Source organism: Cryptomeria japonica, chromosome 5 (genome assembly GCF_030272615.1).
Source record: "Cryptomeria japonica chromosome 5, Sugi_1.0, whole genome shotgun sequence".
NCBI lineage: Eukaryota > Viridiplantae > Streptophyta > Pinopsida > Cupressales > Cupressaceae > Cryptomeria > Cryptomeria japonica.
Window position 1 is genome coordinate 185,548,606 of NC_081409.1, and position 22,636 is coordinate 185,571,241.

General features: G+C 37.0%; 1 protein-coding gene across 1 annotated transcript in view; it reads right to left on the reverse strand.

Moving 5' to 3' along the window:
- The window catches only part of LOC131875796 (cytochrome P450 711A1-like), a 60,905-nt gene that overhangs the window by 17,111 nt on the left and 21,158 nt on the right, over positions 1-22,636 (reverse strand). The window contains exon 2 of the mRNA XM_059220472.1: positions 22,441-22,593. Within this exon, the coding sequence (XP_059076455.1) occupies positions 22,441-22,593 (153 nt within the window). The remainder of the gene's footprint in view (positions 1-22,440; positions 22,594-22,636) is intronic.

A 22,636-nucleotide genomic window follows, 5' to 3' on the forward strand; every position in this document is an offset into this window, starting at 1 on the left:
TGTTGCCATTGACCGGTTTTCAGCATTAGATCCTTTTTTTCTTTCATTTTTGTGACTGAGAGACTTGGCACTCACCCGATTGTAGATATCATTATTTTGTTCGCTGGTAGAGAATGTTTCTGAGTTGTTTGTACATAGATACTAGACAATGGATTCATCATCTGGGAAAATAGGTCTATCAGGGTGTTCAAGTTCTTCCCAGTCTATGAGATCAAGAAATACAAGTGGTAAAGAGTCATTTGGTGGGTCAAGATCGACTGCGATAAGTGTCATGATAGAGGTATCATTAAAGTTGTCTGGGATGTTGGTTAGGTTAATGATATTATCAAGGTCTTTGATGGTATCATCTTTGGTGTAGACTTGTTCATAGTGTTGTTTCTCATTTTCCTTAGCCTCGTAGATATGTTGTGGTCTGAATTCAAGTAATCGAGACTCTATGCCTTGTCCCTCCTGAGAAAGGGGTGTGTGTGAATGGATAGTAGATTCCTCAACATCCTCAATAATATTTGAACAACTACTCCATTCATAGTCATTAGAATCAGTTTCAGAAGTACTGTCCCAGAGTCTTTTAGTGCTGCTGACAGGTATGTTGTAGGGTGAGAAAAGATCTCTGATAATTGATACCAGTCATGTAGTTTTTGTTATTCAGAATCAGTGTCTGCTTGTACCCTTTGTATTTGTTCATAAATGGTTTCTCCTTGGGGAGAAGCGATGTCTTTGGGTGGTGACTCTGCCTTGTTTTGAATAGGTTTTTGTACATGATGTACTTTCTCATAAGATGCTTCTTCCGTTTGAATGGCTAGTTCCTCTTGTCGTTTCTCTTTTTCCTGGTGTTCTCGCTCTTTCCTTGTTGTTTCTTCTTCTTAGTGTAGTGTCTCTTGCAATGAGTTCTCATTGTTGTGTTGGTATGACCACCTCTAGAGTAGCAAATCTGACCTCTTACTCATCCTTGTATAGCCAACTAAGGATGTCTTTCTCTTTTGATTCATTTGCTAGTGTGCCCAATTGGATAAATTTGCCATCAAACTTGGTGATGGGTTGTGTTGCTTGATGTGTCGATGCAAAGGTTATCCATGAGATTTTGGCAATGTTGGCAATTTTGATAGACACATGGGTTCGAAAGAGTATTCTCCCATGCCTTTCTCTTTGATTTTCATCTTTTCTTTGAAGTCCATGGATAAAGACTTGAGTTTTTCTTGATGATGATCTAATGCTGAGGAAGCCGGAGCTTCCCTGTTGTATGGAACCAAGTTGTCTTGAGCTGCCCCCATAGCATTGCAATGTTGAAAAGGACTATTATCGGCAGATATGGAAATTTCATGTCCATTATATGGGAATTTGACACACTGATGGTATGTTGAAGGAACTGCTTGCATTTCATGTATCCAAGGATGAACCAATAGAATATTGTATGTTAAGTCTATGTCTAAGGCTTGGCACATAGTGTCCCTTTGTATCAGTCCTACATGAATAGGTAGTATCATTGTCCCTTTGGATGACCTTACTTCATCATCATAGGCCTTGATGGTGATATTTTTGTTTGGATCAATAGACTACTCAGAGAAGCCTAATGCATGGATAAGTTTTAAAGTACAGATATTAAGACCAGCTCCTCCATCTATTAACACTCTTTTAACTCAATGTTTATAGACTAAGACTTTGATATGAAGCGGAGTGTTATGTGGATGACTCAAAGAGACATTATCATGTTCACAAAAGGTGATGTTATGAGGCTCTATCATATGAGCCACCATGTCTTGGAATTTATCAATGTCCAGATCTTGAGGAACATTTGTTTCAACTAGTGCTTGTTCTAAGATGTCCTTATGTTTCGGCGAGAGTTTGAGTAACTCGAGTATGGATATTTGAGTGGGAGTTCTCTGTAGTTGACTGACCAAATCATATTGAGTCTTGGGGATAGTGGTTGATGTTGATGTATGCCCTTTCAAGATGTATTTTTTAGCTCTCGTTGTCACATCGATTGATGCATGGTCTTGTTTGTCCTTGATTTTTATGACATTTATTTGATTATCATCTGTCGATATGTGATTGATGGTGTTATTGTACAGGTGATTTATACAAGCTCCCCTTGTATCATTTAATGATGAAGCTCCTTCCTTCTTGTAATTCGGAAGAGGAATTTTAAAGACATCATGCTCACCATTTGTTTTGAGACCATCAACTGTTAAATCACCTCTATCGATCATATCCTGAACAATGTTCTTAAGTCTCATGCAATCATTTGTGTGATGTCTTTTATTTCAATGAAAATCACAAAAATGCAAGTCATTCCACCAAGGTGGTTTCACCTGGGGTTCAAAGTTGTTTATGGCTGGTAATGTGATAATTTTGTTCACCACGAGTTCTCAAAATGCTGATTCTAAGGTTTTCCCTAATGGTGTGTAGATGCATTTATTTGGGAAAGTGTTGGTGTTACCTCTCTGGTTTGTATTATTCCCTCAGTTAGAATTGTTTCCTTGGTTATTGTTGTTGCCTTGGGTATTGTTATTGGTGTTTGAAATTAAAGGTCCTTGATTGGTATTTTGTGGATAAGTGTTAGTGCCTTGATTAACACTGTAGACACCTAAAAATGGTCAACGCTTGCGAAGTCATACTTTAACATTTGCGCATTGCCTCATTTTAGGTTTTTGCGTTGCATTAACATTTCTCCCATGATTCGCACTTGGTTTTTATCATTTGCGAGCATCGAGTCATTCTTCTATATTCTTCATTCGTCTCGCCTTTGAATTTGGTCTTGTCGATAACAATCTTCAGTCATGATTTTGGTCGATCTTATCTTGTCACATCAATGTGCGTGCTCATTTGTCATCATTTTGGACATCATCAATCCTAATTAGGGTTTTGTCCTCTTATCAATCTTATCATCTGGCGATCGATTTTTCATCAATCCTTATCATTTTCAATCTTGTCGTTTTGCGATCGATTTGTCATCGATCGTTGTCATGTTTGATCTTGTCATTTTGTGATCGATTTGTCATCGATCGTGGTCATTTTCAATCTTGTCATCTTGCAATCTATTTTGTCATCAATCCTTATCATTTTCAATCTTGACATTTTGTGATCGATTTGTCATCGATTGTTGTCATGTTCAATCTTGTCATCTTGCGATCGATTTGTCATCGATCGTGGTCATTTTCAATCTTGTCATCGATTGTGGTCATTTTCAATCTTGTCATCTTGCAATCTATTTTGTCATCGATCCTTGTCCTCTGGTCAATTTTGTCATTTTGCGATCGATTTGTCATTGATCGTTGTTGTCTCAATTGTGTCAATTTGGATCAATTAGTCATTGTTCCTCGTCAATTGGCGCATTTATCAACCAAATCATTCATCAGCATTGGTCATTTATCAATTCAAAATCATGATCAAATCAAATCGACATTAATTATCTTTCATCAAGACCTAATTGTCATCCTTGCATTGCTAATTCATCTTTTAGGGTTTCATGATTTAATCATTTAACCCTGTTTGTCATTTCTCTCTCTAGGATTAATAAATTACTTATTTATCCTATGTCTTCTCATCACAATTAAATGTTCATTTAATTGGCTAATTATTCCTCTTTTTGTGAATTAATTAATAAATGACAAATTATTAATTAATTTACCTAAATTCCTAATTTCCTAATTTCCATCAATTTCTAATTCCTAATTTCTCATTCCTATTTTTCATCAATTTCTAATTCACCTAATTTCAATTCCCTCCTATTTTTCTCCTAATTTCATGGGAATGACATTTCAATTTGTCATAATTTGTCATAATTGACAATCAATCAATTTTTGACATAGAAATGTGTCATAATTTTGTCATAAATTATCAATCAATCAAATTTTGCATAGAAATTGTCATAATTTGTCATATTTGTCATTTTTGATTTACAATTTCCATTTGAATTGAATCATGCTAATTTGATCTTTTCTCCAATTTGTCTATAAATTGGATGACTTTCTCCAATCCCAACTAATAATCACTTTTTCGAATCACTTTTGTCAAATCAATCATGCTTCGAGTACTCTTGTGCCAATGTCAATCTTGCTTTCACATTAGGTTTATGCACTTGAAGGTGAGATCCACAAACAAAGGCTATTTGGAGAAGAAAGAAGGACAATGGAGCCACATGAAGGAAGCATTCAGATCTACATTTGGTTTGCTTAGTCTTTAGTTTTGAATGTTTTGCTTTCATGTCTTTATTGAGTGTGTTTAGGATTGATCATTACATTTGAGTTTTTGTGATTGAGCTAGATTAGTATTGATATTTGCTTGTGATGATTTCCAGATTTCCTAGCTACATTAATTGCTGAACCCGACATGAACTAACCCCCTAATCATGCTTTTGAGTACTTTTGAGTTGATGTGCAGGTCAAAAACCCAAGAAACAGGGTAATGCAGGGTTTTCTAGGAACTTTTGCGCCTGTGTAAGACAACCTGCGCCTGTGTCAAGCATTCTGTGCCTATGTCAAGGACAATTTGTGCCTATGTCAAGCATTCTGTGCCTGTGTCATGCATTCTGCGCCTATGTAAAGTCCAGAAATAGAGGTAAAAAAAAAGCAGTGTGTTACTTGAAAATTGTTTTGTTTTGCATTCTGTTTCTGCTTTTTTGGTTTTTGGTACTGATTCTCTGTGCAGCACCTTGGCATATGCATGACAAAGACAACAAATGAAACATGCAGGTTCGATAGTCAAAGACTAAGCATATCAAACTTTTGACTTGTGTTTTGCAGGTTGCCTTGGATTACAACTAAACTTTGTGTTTGCAGTTAATATTTAGGCACCTAGTATGATTTCTAAGTAGGATGGAATGAACATGTCTTCATTTTGATTGTTGAGTTTGACATTGGAGTAGGAGAGTATGCTCTCATCCTTCTTAGGGTGATCAGAAATCCAGATCTTCGATACCATGCTCATTGTTTTGATTGTGTGTCACCTTTAGAGGGCCTGCCTTCCCGACCATTTGCTTTTGCAAGCAAGTGACAATTGTGAGAAGGGAACGACCCAAAGTGTGTATGGCTAGAATACCTTGGCATTCTAACTCACTATAAACAAATACCTGATGAGCGAAAGATTTGAAGGAAGGGTTACGTGGGAATTGTAGTTACTTGGGAAGTGATGACCCTTGAACTCTTTCTCATATCAACATCTAAGTAGGGCCTCAAGGTCTAAATTGTGCTTGCACGACTACATTTTTTTGGTATCTTGGTGGGCTTAATGTCTCAATCATGCTTGCATGACACCAAGGAGTAATGCTTAACAGAAATCCTTATTAAGCACCTTGTATTTAGAGGCCAAAATCCTTCTAGTTGCTTGAGAAGGACAATTTTGGATACTTGGAAGAGATACTAAGTTCGCCATGGGGAGATTTCCATGGGGACTGATGCTTGGCTGCCCTAAGAAGTGAGTGCCATGGAGGGGAGCCCGTGGGGTCAAGCATCTATGTATTCTCCTTGAATCCCATAATGAGTCTACCTCTCAAGTACCTATTTTCCTTGCCTACCATAAGAAATGTGGGAATGAGCATGATTGTCTTGAGTCTAAGTTGAAATATCTTGTCTTCTTTGCTTGTCAAAAGTTGAATTGCATCTTATTTCAAAACCCAAGACAAATTGATAAAAAACAAGGTTAAACACAAGAGTATTTCATTCAACAAAGTTCAAAAACACCTTCAAACATGGTTGTAAAACATTTTTCAAAATCTTGTCTCAACATTCATGTCACTTAGATTTAGGTTCATCCTAGGTTTGCATTTTGCAAAGTCATTGTCAACTACCAAGGTTAGGTCCCACCTAGGTCATACTCCTTTTCATATCAATAAGGGTCATCCATTTGCATGTGTCCTCTTGCATTAGAGTAATACCATTGTCATACATTCATATTTGCATACCCTAGGTCTCTTCATCAAGCTTAGGTCATTATCATATCATATTAGGGTCATTTGCATAGTAATTGTCCCTTTGCATATAATGTCAAAACTATGTTTTGTCATACTTGAGTAATCCAAATCTTTGATAAACCCTAAGTCATTGTTAAGAAGTCTAGACCTTATCAAACTTTTGTCTTTTTGTCATCAATGTCATTTTGTCAAACCTAGCTTAGTATCCAAGCATATAGGTGAGACATTGTCAATTTGTCCTTTTGTCTCTTGGTCCTTTTGTCCTTTGAGGTCTAGACATCATTTCAATTTCCTAAGGGTCTCATTTCTTAGAATTGCATTCAAAAAGTTTGTCAAAATCTTGAAAAAACAACCAAAAACATAGATTGCATTCTTGCCATAGATTTCATTTTCATCTATTTACTTTGCATTTAGTTGCATATCATATATTATCCTTGAAAAATTCCAAAAAAAATAAAACATTGCATAGTGACATGTCTATTGAAACAAGGTTCCAAGCACCAATGATGCAACAAAGTTTGACATATCAACCGACAATGCAATCACAATTCTATTCAACCCAACAACAAGGCAATATCAATCAAACTTTTTATGATGAAACAAGTCTCCAAATACAAAAACTAGAGGAGAAACTAGCTCAAGAAAATGAGATTTTGGAACAAAAAGTGAAAAACATTGAGAAGAATAGATCACAAATGTCCAAAATGTTTCAAAAATTTCCAAGTCGAAATCCAAAGATTGAGCCAATTGATGTAAGATCTCTTCTTGAACGATCAAACGTACCAGCTCTCCTCTCACAAATAGAGATGATGAAACAATTTCAAGAAAAGAGACAACATCAATTTCAACATTATGTTCCTCCACAACAAGAACAACAAGGTGTTTACTATCAATCAGATTTTCAACCATCACAACCAATTGTTCAACATTTCCAATAGACATAACCAATGGTCCAACATTTACAACCAACACAATCAATGGTCCAATTTCAACAATATGTCCAACCAACCATAAAATGTCCACAAATGGTTCAACCAATGGTGGAATATCAATGTCAACAACCACAACCAAACATTCAAAAACAAAGGTTGCAGCACACACCAAGCCAAATTTTGAACATGTCAAACCAATTTGATCAACATCTAGTTCAAAATCAAAACATGACATCAGACCAGAACCAACTCCTTGCCAAACAAGTTCAAATTCCAGATACAACCATGTCAAAACCTCGAAAGAAAGGTGGCTTTATTGCAAGGATCTTAAGGAACCTACCAAGTGAGTTCTTTGAGGAAGATCAAGATAATACAACTATGTCTAGCAATGCCTCATCCCCCCACAAACAAATTGACTCTCCAGTGGCATCTATCCCTACACCTTTAGAAGTTTTCCAAGAACCTTCCATATTGTCCTCATCAAACAATACACCCAAGGACGCAATTACCCAAGGGCTATCCATAATTGATTGCCAAGATAATCCAATTCATGATGCACATCCTTGTCATGTTTCAGAAATACAAGACCCAATGCCACCATGCACTTTATTGCCATTACCTATTTTAGAGGACCCCATTCGAAGTCCCTCTTCCTCATGTTCAAGCATTGATTCCTTGCCAGAATCCATCACAAATGTTCAAAGTGCATTTCCTTCATGCCAAAACATTGGTTCCTTGTCAGAATCCCCCATGCATATCCAAAGTCCAACCTCATGTCAAGAGGATAATTTAGAGCATGAAGAAATGAGTCCTAAAGAAAATCAAGATCAAGATCCTGAAACCTTATCATCCCATCCAATTGTTGACCAGGACCCCATGTTCCCAGACACTCACGATGATTCCTCTATTCTTGTCCATCTTATCCAAAGTCCTATTGACACTCCATTCCCCGAGCAAGATCAAGATATCCTAGTCCATACAATCCCAAACGATCCCCTTCAATTTCATGAAAAAAATGTCCTTTCAAATCCCATTGACATTCCACTTCCTAAGAAAGATCAAGATATCCCTTCCATCCTTTCCGATGATCCCATTAAAAGTCAAGAGCAAAGCACCTTTAAAGAGGATTCCAATGATCTTCCTCCTTGTCAAGATCAAATTATTCCTTCAGATCCTCCACAAGATCCTTTTGTTCCTCCATCTCCTTATCTTAATGCTCCATATACACTCCAAGATCGCATTTCTTTTGATGATCCCATTATTTCTCCCATTCCATCTCTTGAAGAGCCTGTCATTGAACCATGTCCACTCCACGATCCTAGTTCCCCTCATGATCCTAATCCCCTTCATGATTCTAATGTGTCAGTGCAAGATGTTCATGAACCCTTGACATGCATAATGGATTCTTCCACTTTGGTACAATCCGATCCACTTCAAGATCTCATTATTTCTCTCATATCATATCCACCTCATAATGGACTCACGTCTTCTTCCCAAAGAAAAGAGTATCCTACAAGTCAAGATATTCATAAAGGAAAAGGGGTAGACACCCATAAGCAAGAATCCCTTCATGTTAAAGAAAATATTAAGGGTCATGCCCTCAGTGAAGTTCCTCAAGACATGGGTACCCCTACTAAATCCAACATCCCTTCAAAATCCAAACATATCCCTTCCCCATCATCCCTTCCATCCATCTTAGGTCCTTATATCCCTTTGTCCTTTATGAAAGGTCAGCAAAGGCACACATCCTTGAGTAAATTTCATCCATGCAAAAGACCTCCACTTCATTCCTATCCATCCATGCATTCTTTTCCCCCTCCAAGCAATTTGGATGCCAAGTATAAACGTCATAAGTCTAGCAATCCACATGTATTCAAGGATCAACATGTCCAATATAATCAACATGTCAAAGCAAAGAAAAATATGATCCAAAAAGAAAAGGAAAAATCCAAAAGGCCACAAAGGCCCACTGAGCAAAATAAAGCAAAGTCAAAATATATATGGGTTCCTAAATCCCTTGTGCAAGAAATGCACTACAAGGAACCACAAAAGCATGAAAAATCAAAAACCATGTGGATCCCTAAGTGGCTCCTTGAAGCACAAAATCCTAAAGAAACATCCAACTTGGCATCCAAAGTTGCTATTCCTCCATCCAACCCTCTCAAATTTGTTCCTCCATCACCTTCTTCATCCATTTTGGGCCCTTATGTCCCAAAATCCCAAGCTATTCCTCCATCCAAATCTCACAATTTGAGATCCATCTTTCCTCCATCAGTCCATCACAACTCAAGGTGTGTGCCAATGTTGATCTTACCTTCATTTCCATCCACTCAAGCCCAATTCTTCCAATACCCTATCCATTATCCAATGCATATTTTTCATCCTTCGATCCCTTTGGTCCAATCCTTTGCATAAATCCTTGCCTTAGTTTCATCTCATTTTCCATGTCCTTATCCTACCAACGTCTTTGAGCATACTTTTAAAGGTCATGGTCCATTTTTTTTCAAAGGATACTATCCCCCAAAAAAAAAGATGTTTGAGTCCTTCTTCCATCCCCTATCATGTGTCCATCCTCTATTGAAAAAGTCAAAATACCAAAAAAAAGTAAAAAAAAAAAGTGAAAAAAAAAAGAAAAGAAAAAAGTAAAGCAAAAATAATTCATCCACTGGTGAAAACCTGGCAAACAGGTGCCTTGGGCAAGTATCGTGATGAAAACCTAGCAAATAAGTGTCATGCGTAATCTATGAACTTCTTGCATACCACACTTGGGGGCAGGTTTTATCATATCATATCTTTTTGTCCTTCATTGCACCATTATCCTATCGAACCCCTGTCATTACCCTTCATATCCTATTGTCCCTCATGTCCAGTTTCCCTTTCCACCTTTGATCTTAACAAGGTTGAGGATCATCATGAGCATCATGCAACTTGATTGCAGCTTTTAGTCCATCATAGCTTTTGGTATTTATCCATTTGCTTATTATAACCTTTCATCCATATTCCCTAGCTTATTGCAACTTTTTGCCACTATCCCTTAGCCTACCCCGACCTTCAGTCCATGTCCCTTATCCATTCTTGGTCTTGCTTATCCTATCCATATCTTATCACTATCCATACACTCTGTTTCATCCCTTGATCTTGATCTGACATAAGGACGTGAAATGCAAAACATATTTTTCAAAAACCTCTTGACATGTCCCTCCTGCCATGTCACTGCTTTACATTGCCATATCCAGTCTCTTGTCCCATCACACAATAGCCCTTGGAAATTGCATCCGTATTGTCTCCATAATAAAAGGCATTTGTCTTCCCTCTATCCACCAACATTTCAACAAGCCTATTTATTCACCTGTCATATTCCTTGCCTTGCTAGACACTGGGGGCAAAATCATAAAAAAATTGAAAAATGCCCTGAAATAATCCAAAAAATGAAAAATGTCCTAAAATAAAATCCCTACAAAGTCAAATAAAGTCCTAAAAAAATGAACACAAAAATTGTAAAAACTCGAAAAACAAATAAAAAATATCCCCTTTGTGCATCGACAGATCACTGAGCATACATCCAGTGACACGCAATCATACACTGTGCTTTAAAGAAATCATGCGTTAATAGATGAACTTTTTCAATCAAAACCAGACATTCAAACTGATCCCAATTGTCATATCAATTAATCAGCATCAAAATCATTTGTCCTTTTTACTACTATCATGGGTCTTATACAGGGTGTGGTATACTCGAAACCAGACTGTGTCCTGTCTTAGACGGGGTACCACATGTCCTGAAACCAGACAGCATGATCGTCCTATCAGCACTTTCAACTTTTGACAATGAAGATCAAGATGTTTGTTTGACTTGGTTGAATTTGTGCATCTTATCTTTTTATTGATTTATCTTTGGCTTCGATCATGTTCCTATGTTGCTCGGTGATGTCACTGAGTGATTTAGAGTGACCGGGATGGCTCATGGTCCCTTTCTTTTTTTTGTTGTGATTGTTGTTTGTCTACGATGTGTCTATCTTTTGCAAAAAGGGTTGCATTTCAGCTCTGGCCTTCAATGCCATGATGCTACACATCCATTTTGCTACATTAAAATAAAGGTTCTCACCTACAAAGTGCATTACTGAAAGCAAGTTTTTCTTCGTCTCTAACTGTCCTCTGTCTCATTTCTTCTTACTAACCTTTCTTCCATCAGTTCAGATAGTCAGTTCTATCTAGTGCTCTGATTTCTCCAAACACATAAGCTGCATCCTGCATTCATTGGTTAGTACATTTGCATTACATCGATTATCATATCAAGCACTTTATCCACTCCATATTATCAATGCATCAAAAATATATAAAAATATATCCATACATGTTCATAAATAGTGCATAAGTCACCCATACATGGAAAAATAACATAAATCATAACACATTACATCCCCTCATATAGATGCATATCATATCATATATCAAAATAATATCAGAGTACAAAATTGGACTGTCTGTCCTTAGTATGGCCTGTAGGCTGACTATAAACTATCACACTACATAATGTCACCTGTCTGTCATAAGAAGCACGTGCCTTTCTCACTAGGTGCTCCCTCTGTCCTCCTCATCCCTGCCTTGTCTCAGAGATGATGTCCCTCCTGCCCCTGGTCCTAGCTGTGGTGGTCTCATAGGTCCAGTCACCCCCATGCTGCTCAATGACCTCCGAGAGCGTGCCCTGCTCTCTGTCCTTGATCATTCCTGATATGAAGCTGCTCTCTGCTCTGGTGGAACTGCACTCTCATATAGTGTCCTCCAATGGTGTATCTCCTCTCCAGTCTCTACCAACATCTGTGCCATCTCACGTGCACTAGCATCCCTAATCGACCCAATGAACTCAGTGACTCTCTATTCTTCTCGTTGTGCCTGAGCTATTGCTATATCTCGAGCCGCTGTGAGTCTGGCTATCTCCACTCTGAACTAATCCTGCTTTGTCCTCAAGATGGCATTCTGTCTCTCTAATGTCACAATGTGATCTTGCTGACTCGCTATGGTAGCCCTGCACATCTCCATCTCCTCTATCCTAGCTGTCTCTGGCTCTAAGGGTATATCCTGCAATGCCTCCTGGTCACCTAAATCTGGCTCATTATTGTCATTCCCCTCATCATCCTCATCCTCATCATCCCCCTCCTCCTCATCGCCACCCTCATCCTCCTTGTCATCCTCATCTCCCTCCTCCACTCCAGCGAGTGGGAAGTCCTCCTGTCTCCTAGGTACTGGAATATCAGGATCTGTCAATGGCACTGGTCATCATCGTGCAAACCATCGCTCATACTCCTCTGTCATCTTGGCGTCCACCACATCTAACCTCCAATCCCACTATCTCTGTTGTAGCTGTGTGAAGTCAGCATATGCTATGTGTGGTTGAATCATCCTCCCCCACTGACTCTTCTCTCTGTGAGATCGGGCAAATTGTGCAGTCCCTCTCAGTACATCCTACCTCTCTCCAAACTGTCATCTGACTCTCTCTGGCAGGTACATCTCAATCACTCTCTGGTGATTCATTGGTCACCCAATCAGGTATCTCTCCTGTCTACAATATGGTAGCTCATCACTATCGTCTGACCATCCCGGGCAATCAAGATATGGCCTCCATGTGAACTCTCTCAGTCTATCTAGCTCGTGTCGCCAATATAATATGTATCCGAAAGGACCCTGTCTCAGTGCTCCCCCATAGCAATACACATATGGTCAGTGTGGTACTACCTGTCTCTCTATAATCGGTCGACATATGGCTATGTGCTCAAATGCCCATACCTATAACAATGTGACTCCACAGCTCAAAGTCTGAACTCCCTGATATGCTATCTGATGCAACTGAAAATATAGCATAGCCAGTACACATGGTCCCCATGCGTACACTATCCCCTCTGTCACCATCCACTCTAGGACTCTTCCCCATCCAATAGGGAATCTGTGTCCTCGTCTGTCTCCTGCTAGTAGGCATGCTATCACCACTGCTATCACCACATATCGCCGATCATACTCTGATGCCATGCTCTCCCAGCCAATCTCCCTCTCAACGATATCCAGATCATCTGCGTCGCACTCAAATAATCTACACAATGCGTCTCTCCCTGTCACTGGGTCATACTCTACCATCTCCCCATGTATCGGAATGCGGAGGATGCACCATACATCCTCTAGTGTCACAGTCGCCTCTCCAGTCGCCAGATGGAAAGAGGAAGTCTCTGAATGCCATCACTCTGCTAATGCAATAAGTAGTCCTGTGTTTGCCCTAATCTCGGGCATGAATGTGATATAGTATATCCCAAGTCCTGCTAAGGTATCTCTGTCCATGCTCCTGAGTCTATGTTGTAACATGAAGCAGTCTGGTCGGTTCTCCCACGTGATCAATGGATACTGTCGACTCTACATCACAATTGAGGCATATTTTGTCAATTTTTGGGTTTGCTCCTACGAGCTACCTTTCCTTATTTCATGGCCAAATCAGGGTGTTCTTATCTATTTTGACCTATCCTACCCTTATCCCCCTTTTCGGATCATTTGCATGTCGTTTCGGACCACAATTGAGTTGCCAATGCACAACTGCGCCTATGTAATGAGTCCTGGGCCTGTGTCACATAACCTACACCTGTGTACCCCTACACAAGTGCAAAAGACATTACACAAGTGTAGAATTCGCCCTACACAAGCGCAGAAGTCAGTTTCTGCATCCCCTGTGGGCCCCGTAATGTCCCGCAAGCAAGTTAAATTCATGAAATTGAAAATATGGGTTTTTGAGATACATACCGCTACTCCCGCGTCATTCGATCATCTGTATGTGCATACATGTTCTCCAAGGTGATCCGCCATTGGAATGTTCACCATCTCTTTACAAGTGTCCTTGTCCAGAGCAACAATTTCTCTTCTTTGGCTAGTGCAAATGAGCAATTTTCACTCTCTTGGTCTCATTTATAGATCTTTGTCAGTGCATAGATGGATGTGCACTCTCTTCATCTTATGCTAGTCGCAGTCTTTTGCACCATCATTTGCTTGTCCTTCATCCATCCGATCTCTGATTGTCAGTTCGTTCGATCCTATCATTTTTATCGATCAATTGGCCTCTTTTCTGCATGTTTCCGGCCAATTCCTCGAGGGGGCATGTATATGTCATTGTCAGTTGGCTGGGGCATTTTCATTATTGTTCTTTGAAACAATGCTTAAAATCGCATTGTCTCAAAGAGGGGCAAAATGTAGACACCTAAAAATGGTCAACGCTTGCGAAGTCATACTTTAACATTTGCGCATTGCCTCATTTTAGGTTTTTGCGTCGCATTAACATTTCTCCCATGATTCACACTTGGTTTTTATCATTTGCGAGCATCGAGTCATTCTTCTATATTCTTCATTCATCTTGCCTTCGAATTTGGTCTTGTCGATAACAATCTTCAGTCATGATTTTGGTCGATCTTATCCTGTCACATCAATGTGCGTGCTCATTTGTCATCATTTTGTACATCGTCAATCCTAATTAGGGTTTTGTCCTCTTATCAATCTTATCATCTGGTGATCGATTTGTCATAAATCCTTATCATTTTCAATCTTGTCATTTTGCGATCGATTTGTCATCGATCGTTGTCATGTTTGATCTTGTCATTTTGTGATCAATTTGTCATCAATCGTGGTCATTTTCAATCTTGTCGTCTTGCAATCTATTTTGTCATCAATCCTTATCATTTTCAATCTTGACGTTTTGCGATCGATTTGTCATCGATTGTTGTCATGTTCAATCTTGTCATCTTGCGATCGATTTGTCATCGATCATGGTCATTTTCAATCTTGTCATCTTGTCATCGATCGTGGTCATTTTCAATCTTGTCATCTTGCAATCTATTTTGTCATTGATCCTTGTCCTCTGGTCAATTTTGTCATTTTGCGATCGATTTGTCATCGATCGTTGTTGTCTCAATTGTGTCAATTTGGATCAATTAGTCATTGTTCCTTGTCAATTGGCACATTTATCAACCAAATCATTTGTCATCATTGGTCATTTATCAATTCAAAATCATGATCAAATCAAATCGACATTAATTATCTTTCATCAAGACCTAATTGTCATCCTTGCATTGCTAATTCATCTTTTAGGGTTTCATGATTTAATCATTTAACCCTGTTTGTCATTTCTCTCTCTAGGATTAATAAATTACTTATTTATCCTATGTCTTCTCATCGCAATTAAATGTTCATTTAATTGGCTAATTATTCCTCTTTTTGTGAATTAATTAATAAATGACAAATTATTAATTAATTTACCTAAATTCCTAATTTACTAATTTTCATCAATTTCTAATTCCTAATTTCTAATTCCTATTTTTCATCAATTTCTTATTCACCTAATTTCAATTCCCTCCTATTTTTCTCCTAATTTCATGGGAATGACATTTCAATTTGTCATAATTTGTCATAATTGACAATCAATCAATTTTTGACATAGAAATGTGTCATAATTTTGTCATAAATTATCAATCAATCAAATTTTGCATAGAAATTGTCATAATGTGTCATATTTGTCATTTTTGATTTACAATTTCCATTTGAATTGAATCATGCTAATTTGATCTTTTCTCCAATTTGTCTATAAATTGGATGAGTTTCTTCAATCCCAACTAATAATCACTTTTTCGAATCACTTTTGTCAAATCAATCACGCTTCGAGTACTCTTGTGCCAATGTCAATCTTGCTTTCACATTAGGTTTATGCACTTGAAGGTGAGATCCACAAACAAAGGCTATTTGGAGAAGAAAGAAGGACAATGGAGCTGCATGAAGGAAGCATTTAGATCTACATTTGGTTTGCTTAGTCTTTAGTTTTGAATGTTTTGCTTTCATGTCTTTATTGAGTGTCTTTAGGATTGATCATTACATTTGAGCTTTTGTGATTGAGCTAGATTAGTATATATATTTGCTTGTGATGATTTCCAAATTTCCTAGCTACAAACACCTTTTTGATTTTTGTTAGATTGTGGATTACCTGATAAAGCTAATACTAGTTGTTTGGACTTCATATCATTAGCATCAGCTCCTCTATCATTAACAACATTTTTGTTTCTTGTCCAAAATCTGGATTTGTCTAAAGTGTTATTGTTGTTTTTATTGTTAAAGGAGTGAGTGTTGGATAAGTTAGTTCCTTCCTTAAAGAACTTCAATGTTCCTTTCTTGATGTAGGCTTCCTCTACTTGAATTCCATTTTCTATCAACTTGGCAAAAGATGGTATGCATTGGAGTTTGAGTTGATAACTCATCTCACTATTTAGATTATCGATAAAGATCTCCATCTTTTCCTTTTCAGGAACGTCTCTAGGATATCTTGAAACCAAATGTCTCCAATGCTAAAGAAACACCATGAATGTTTCATTGTTTTTTTGTTTGGTGTTACATACATCCAACAAGGTGATTGCGTGTTGAATATTATAAGAGTATTGTGTGATAAATTTGTTTACCAACTCATCAAATGATCTGATGGGAGGTGTAAGTTTAGACAACCACTCCATTGTTTTCCCTCCCAAACTTCTTGGGAATAGCCTCATTAAGTAAGTGTCATTGTGAGAAAACTCTAGGCTTATGATACAAAATTCTCGAACATGATCGCGGGGCTCACTTTTACCATCGTATTTGTCATACTTTGGTATATCTGAATTCGAGGGGAAAGGTATCATGTTTAATCTCCTGTCAAAAGGGGTAAGGACATATTTCGTCCAAGGAGTATCGCACTGTGGTCCCTTGTTACATGTCATGCATTTGCCTTCACAACATTTGAATTTGTTGTGTAAGAGCGACCATGGGTGCATTTGTATGTCGAGGGAGAGCTTCCTCCCTTTCATTAAGATTATCCCGAGGTTGGGCATGGTTGTGTTCGGGTGTGTTATTTTGTTCATGTATGATTTATGGGTCATGTGTTTCTTCTTCTCTTTGTTGATCTTGATAGGCGTAATTTCTAGACCTTGTTCTAAAAATTCTGTTGTTAACATTCCTTAAGTTTTCGGTATCGAAATCTTCAGGAAGTGTAACTCCTTTGCTAGTTAGAATGAGTATATATTTTTCCTCGTCTTCTTCAATAAGCCTTTACATGAGCCTTTGAAATGAGGGGTTTTCTTGACATTCTTAGAGAAGTTCCTTAGTGATCTATGTATCTCCCAAGATAATATACCCAAAAGGGTTGGATAATCTATGACCCATACGTGACTCTGGTTGTGATTCGCTTTGTTTGTTTCTTTGAGAGCGAGTGACAACGGGCATTTATTTCTATCAAAGCTCCTGGTGGTGTGGATAGAATATGTTCCTCAATAAAAACTTTCTGATATAAAGGGAGTTTCTTCTTCTTCTCTCTCAGGGGTTGGTGGTTCAGGTCGAGCTTCATTATAAGTGATACAAAACTGTGGGAATAAAGCGGGGTTGATTCTTCCTCCACGATTTAAGTGTTGGTTGAATGCCGCTTTTTGAACATAAGCTTTTATTCTTAAAGGTTCTTTGTAAAAATTGTTTGATTTGCCTTGAATATACAATCGCATGTGATGCAAGAATACGCGATGTGATTTAAAAAGTAGATGATTGATATAGAGAAACCTATTCCTTTTTGCAAGTGTCTTAGAACTAGGTTGTCTCTTCTTCAACTTATTTTTGTGATGAATACTTGTTCTTCTCAAAATATGAGGAATGGTCATACACGAATGATCAATGGTTTGCTTTGATGTTGGATTGTGATACTATGTTTAAAAAAATCAAGCTTACTTCATCAAGTAGAGGTTTAGTTAAATTTGCCTCCATGACAAAGTGTGTCAAATGATATGGATAAAGTCTCCCGATATGAAAACTTGACTTGACAACTTAAGGATTAAACTTGGTATGTTGTTTGTGATAGGATTCGTTAGATAGTGAAACTTTGGTCAATGCGATGGTACTGCCTGATTTTGGTTGGATGAAGTCTTATCTCGAGCTAGTTTAAGATTCAATTTTTTTTTCTAAGGATACTTGTTTGATTTTGGAATTGTTTTCTCTGATAATTTGGTTTGGATTTTGACTGCTGATTTCGACAGAGGACCAAAAAGGGTACTCACAATTGGTGATAAAATTTTCTCGAAAGGCCTGCTTTGCTCTTTGTTTTTCTAGGTTTTTTTACCATGCACTAAAGCAGAGACTGGATGCGCTAACTAATGACCTAGATGCGCCACAGAAAGTTCTCTATGCACTAGGCTGCCTCTTCTATGCGCTGAATGAGATTGTTTGAAATTATTTTGACTGGAAATGTTACGCGCTGATATGTCCCTAAAAAACACAAATGTTTGGGCTAAAAGTGCTAAGATATGCCTCTTACGCGCTAAGCTGATGTTAAAATGCGCTAAGCAGGTATCACAAAGCACCACTAAAAGTGTACTTAATCTGAAACTGATTAGGTGCTAAAGTGAAGACTGAGAGTGCTAAGTTTTGGTGAATATGCACTATAGAATGGTTGATACGCGCTAGGAAGTTGCTCCTATGTGCTAAGCTTCCTTGATTTCTTTGTTTTCTGCTCAAATCCCTAATGTTTTCACAGGTTTATATAACAAGTAAGACAAATCAGATAGACTCTTTATTTAAGGGTCATCAATAATATCATAGCCCACTAGTCTCGATACTTCGTCAGCTCAAACAGCCTTGTCACTCCCTAGGGGGCGTCCGTTTTTTTGTCTTTTGTCAGGAATTAACTCAAAGTGAATTGCTTCACAATTGAGTAGTTATCTTGGGAGATATATGGTGAGTGATCTTGGGGGCAGATTCTTCCCCACCCTTTTACTATGATATTGAAGATGTTTGGATATTGACTCGGCTCAAAGATTCTAGTTCTAAGGTTTTTAATCAGGCTTTCATTTTGTCTTCAATGATAAACTCCCTCGGGAGGCTTCCCAACCTTTAGAACAAAGGATTTACGTATCTTAAAGATATTGAGGGAAGGCTAATTGCTGAGCAAAATCGTTGAAGGGGACTTTCATGAGGCTCCAGTTTTGATTATAGTGGGTTGGAACACTTGGTGATAAAGTTGTTTCCCACTTAGGTCATTCCCCTCTCACTGACCATTTAAATTGTGCTCTAAGAGCAACTCGGGAGGGCAAGCCTGCTAAAGGATTTAACTGCTTGAAATGAAGAAAGCATGAAAGAGTGGTTTGGCTTTTTGGTCACCCAAGTAAGGGGAGACCATATACCTTCCACTTTCGAGACAAAGCACACAAATTCTTTTTTATCCTTCAAATCAGTGATTTTATAATTTCTACTTGGAGATTTTGCTCCAAAAAAGCATGGTGTTCTTTTTACCCCTTTATAACAATGATTTTCTATCTAAGTAAAAGAAATTTTGGTCAACAAAGTAAAATCGATAAATGAAAAAAATTTACTTTTGCCTTGCACAAAATAAATATGAGGTTCTTTTTATCCTTTGCAAAAATGAAAATGGATCCTTTTATGCACCAAAGGAAGGTGAAGTTCTTTATACCTTTGCAAAAATGAAATTTGTTTGTTCTTTTTAGAGCCCAAATGAAATTTTTTTCTTAACTTGCAGGAATGAAAGATTTTGCTTTATTCTTTTTAATCCTTTAATGAAGTTCCTTTTAAGCCCAAAGGAAAATGTAGTTGATTTTAAACCCAAAAAGACAAATGAGATTCTTTCCAAATTTATAGAAAATTGAATTCTTTTTACTTTAACTAGAAAGCCAAAAGAACTAAAATTTCTATCTTAACTTAATCTAAACTTGCAAGAAAATAGTTAGCTACCTCCAAGCAGAAAGTTAGTAAAACCAGAATCTAATGTGGGCTTACACAAGCCTAGAATTATTTTTCCTTGGTTATTGTTTTGTGTTTTTCCCTGTTACAGTTATGCGCTAGATTGCAGCACAGATGCGCTACAAAAAAGTGCAAATGTACTCCATAAATCTTCGTATGTGCTAAGATGATTACCTAATGCACTACTTTGTTTTCTGAATGCGCTATGATGATATAGAATACAACCAAAACTATTAGGCGCTAACAAAAAACCTAAATGTGCTAAGGAATGAGTCTCACACGCTAAACAATATACTGGAAGCGCTACTAGAAGGGTTCTATGCGCTAAAGAAAAGGTCCAATTCGCTAACTCAACTTTTCCGTGTGCTTGCAATATTGGTCCTGCATAAAAAACAATAAGATTAATGGGGTCTTGCCCCACAGTGGGTGCCAGAAATGTGTGCAAAAAAAGTGGTTAGAATAAACACAAAATTCAGTTTCAAAAGGATCCACACACCAATGGGACTCTTGGTGCAAGTTATGGAGCTATATTGAATAGCTCAACTTCCCAAGGGGTGTTCCATTGTTCTCTATTTCACAAGATCCCTCAAGTCAATGTCTTTGTTCTCAGATCACTGAGAAAAGTGACTTAGGAATGACAACTCCAAGAATGAGTGATGTTTGATTAATTTAGCATGAATTCATTCTTAGATATGTATGATATTGAATCTATGATGATTTAAACTAGCATAAAAGATGATGATAAGATAAAAGATTAGTGAACTTATCCTAACATGATATACTAGTCTTACATGGATATACTATGATATTGAAAATTACTTCTAAAATGCTATTAAGATGATTTTTATCAAAGAGAAGCTAAATGCTTAGTAAAATGATTATATATTAGATGCATGAAACTTGGATATCCAAAATGAGAGAATGAGAGCTCTATATATAGGAAAAATAGGGCAATGGATGGTCAAGATTGAATAATCTTAACAAGGGCCAGGATTGAAAGCTATCAATCCATGTTTACAATTCTCACCAATGAAATGGTGACAATTGTCAATAAGAGACTGTTTGAGAGGATATGTAAGAAGCATTAAATGCTTGAGAAGGCATGATGGTTACCTTAGGAGGTAAGGGTGAAGGTTAGGTTAGGGTTATCTATTGGATAAAGCTTTTACCCAAAGGATAAACTCTTGTGCAAGGGTTAAAGGGATAACTAAGGTCAAAGCCATGAATACTTGATGAGACCCTTGGGTTAGATGAGGGTTCAGTTAGAGATAAAGTCTCTAATCGTGCAAGAAGGTTCAGTTAACCATTAATGGTTATGAAGACTTTGAGGGTTTGAGAAGTGACTTCCCTTTTCTTAGGGATGTGACAATATTTAGGAGATGGATTAGGCTAAATTAGAAGTGATTAGAAGAATCTAGAAGGGTTTAGGGAGACAAGTGGGTGGAGGGGAATTAAAATAAATTACTTTATTTCAACAAAAATAGAAGCAACTTGCATAAATACAAGTGGGGAATTTAAATAAATAAACTAGATTTATTTATTTGTAATGAACAATTTAATTAATTAAATGTAAATTTAATTAAAAGGGAAGAAAAGGGAATTAATTAAATAAATTGAGTAATTCATTTGATCAAATAGATGAATATAAAGAATTTAATTAAATAGAGGAATGAGGTTAAAATTAATATTAAATATTCACTTAGGAAAGTGGTCAGATTTATACGTCTACACACACGAGTCACCAAACCACTCAAAAATTAGAATTTGATGTTTAAGTCAAATTGAATTTAATAGTTTTCTTGATGATTTCTAAATTTTAATTAATCAATGTTTAGAATGTGATTTCAGACGACTCACCAAACCAGTCAAAATTTAGAATGTGATTTCAAATGAATCACATAAACAAGTCAAAATTTAGAATTTGACGTTTAAGTCAAATTGAATTTAATAGTTTTGTTCATGATTTCTAAATTTTAATTTTTTCCAAGACTGCAATTTTGCTGCTCTAAAATTGGTGCGTTGTGGTGAACACACAGATTATCTACTTGGAAACTTTGATTCTCTATGTAAACAATGAGTAAATTGATCACACTGTGCTAATTGTATAAGCTCTTTTATGCAATTCAAGAGTTATATTAGAGTATTTCATAATTAGAGTTCAACAATTCATGTAGTATTGTTGTATCAATATTTAATATCACACTTGCTAATCTAGGACCTTCTCTTTGTTGTCCAAGTGCTCTATCACTGAGCTACTGATCCCTTTAGAACCAGCTCATCTTTGATCCCCATATTATTTATTTCCAACAATTTTCATATCACCAATATTTTACTACTAACAATTAATACTTTTCTTTTAGGTTGACACTTAAAGAACTTTAAAGGTGAAAAAAGAATTACCCATTTCTGGATATCTTCCTAAAAATATAAGGAAACACAAGAAAAGAATAGTAGTTTCCCCAACATCATAGGAAAATCCATCATCCAAACTAGGACATTCCTTTTACTATTGGAGTGTTCCACTGTGAAACTACCAGCCGTTTGAGAACCAATTTATCTTTGATCCAAATATGATTTATTTCCAACAATTTTTGTATCGCCGATGTTTTATAACTAACAATTAATACATCTAAATGAATCATTACTATAATTATTAACATAAACTATCATTTATGATAATCATTGAGACTTATAAATTTTAGATAAAAAAAAATACCCATTCTTTTATATTTCCCCAAATCGGTCAAGCAAGAAAAGAATATTAGTTTCAATGACACCATAGAAAGAAAAACAGTAACCTTAAAGGTGTTCAGTCCATACCTGGTAAAAAATAGTCCCTTCTGATGGAGAGGAGAAGTAGTAATGGGTGAGGGAATACTTCTATTTGACAGAAATTTGAATTTCTTAATCCCTGCCTCTCTACACAACTCTGCATCTGCCACTATCACTAATGGTTGCCTTCCAAAGTTAAACCTGAAATTTCATACATAATCACACACATACAGTTTCAACAGAC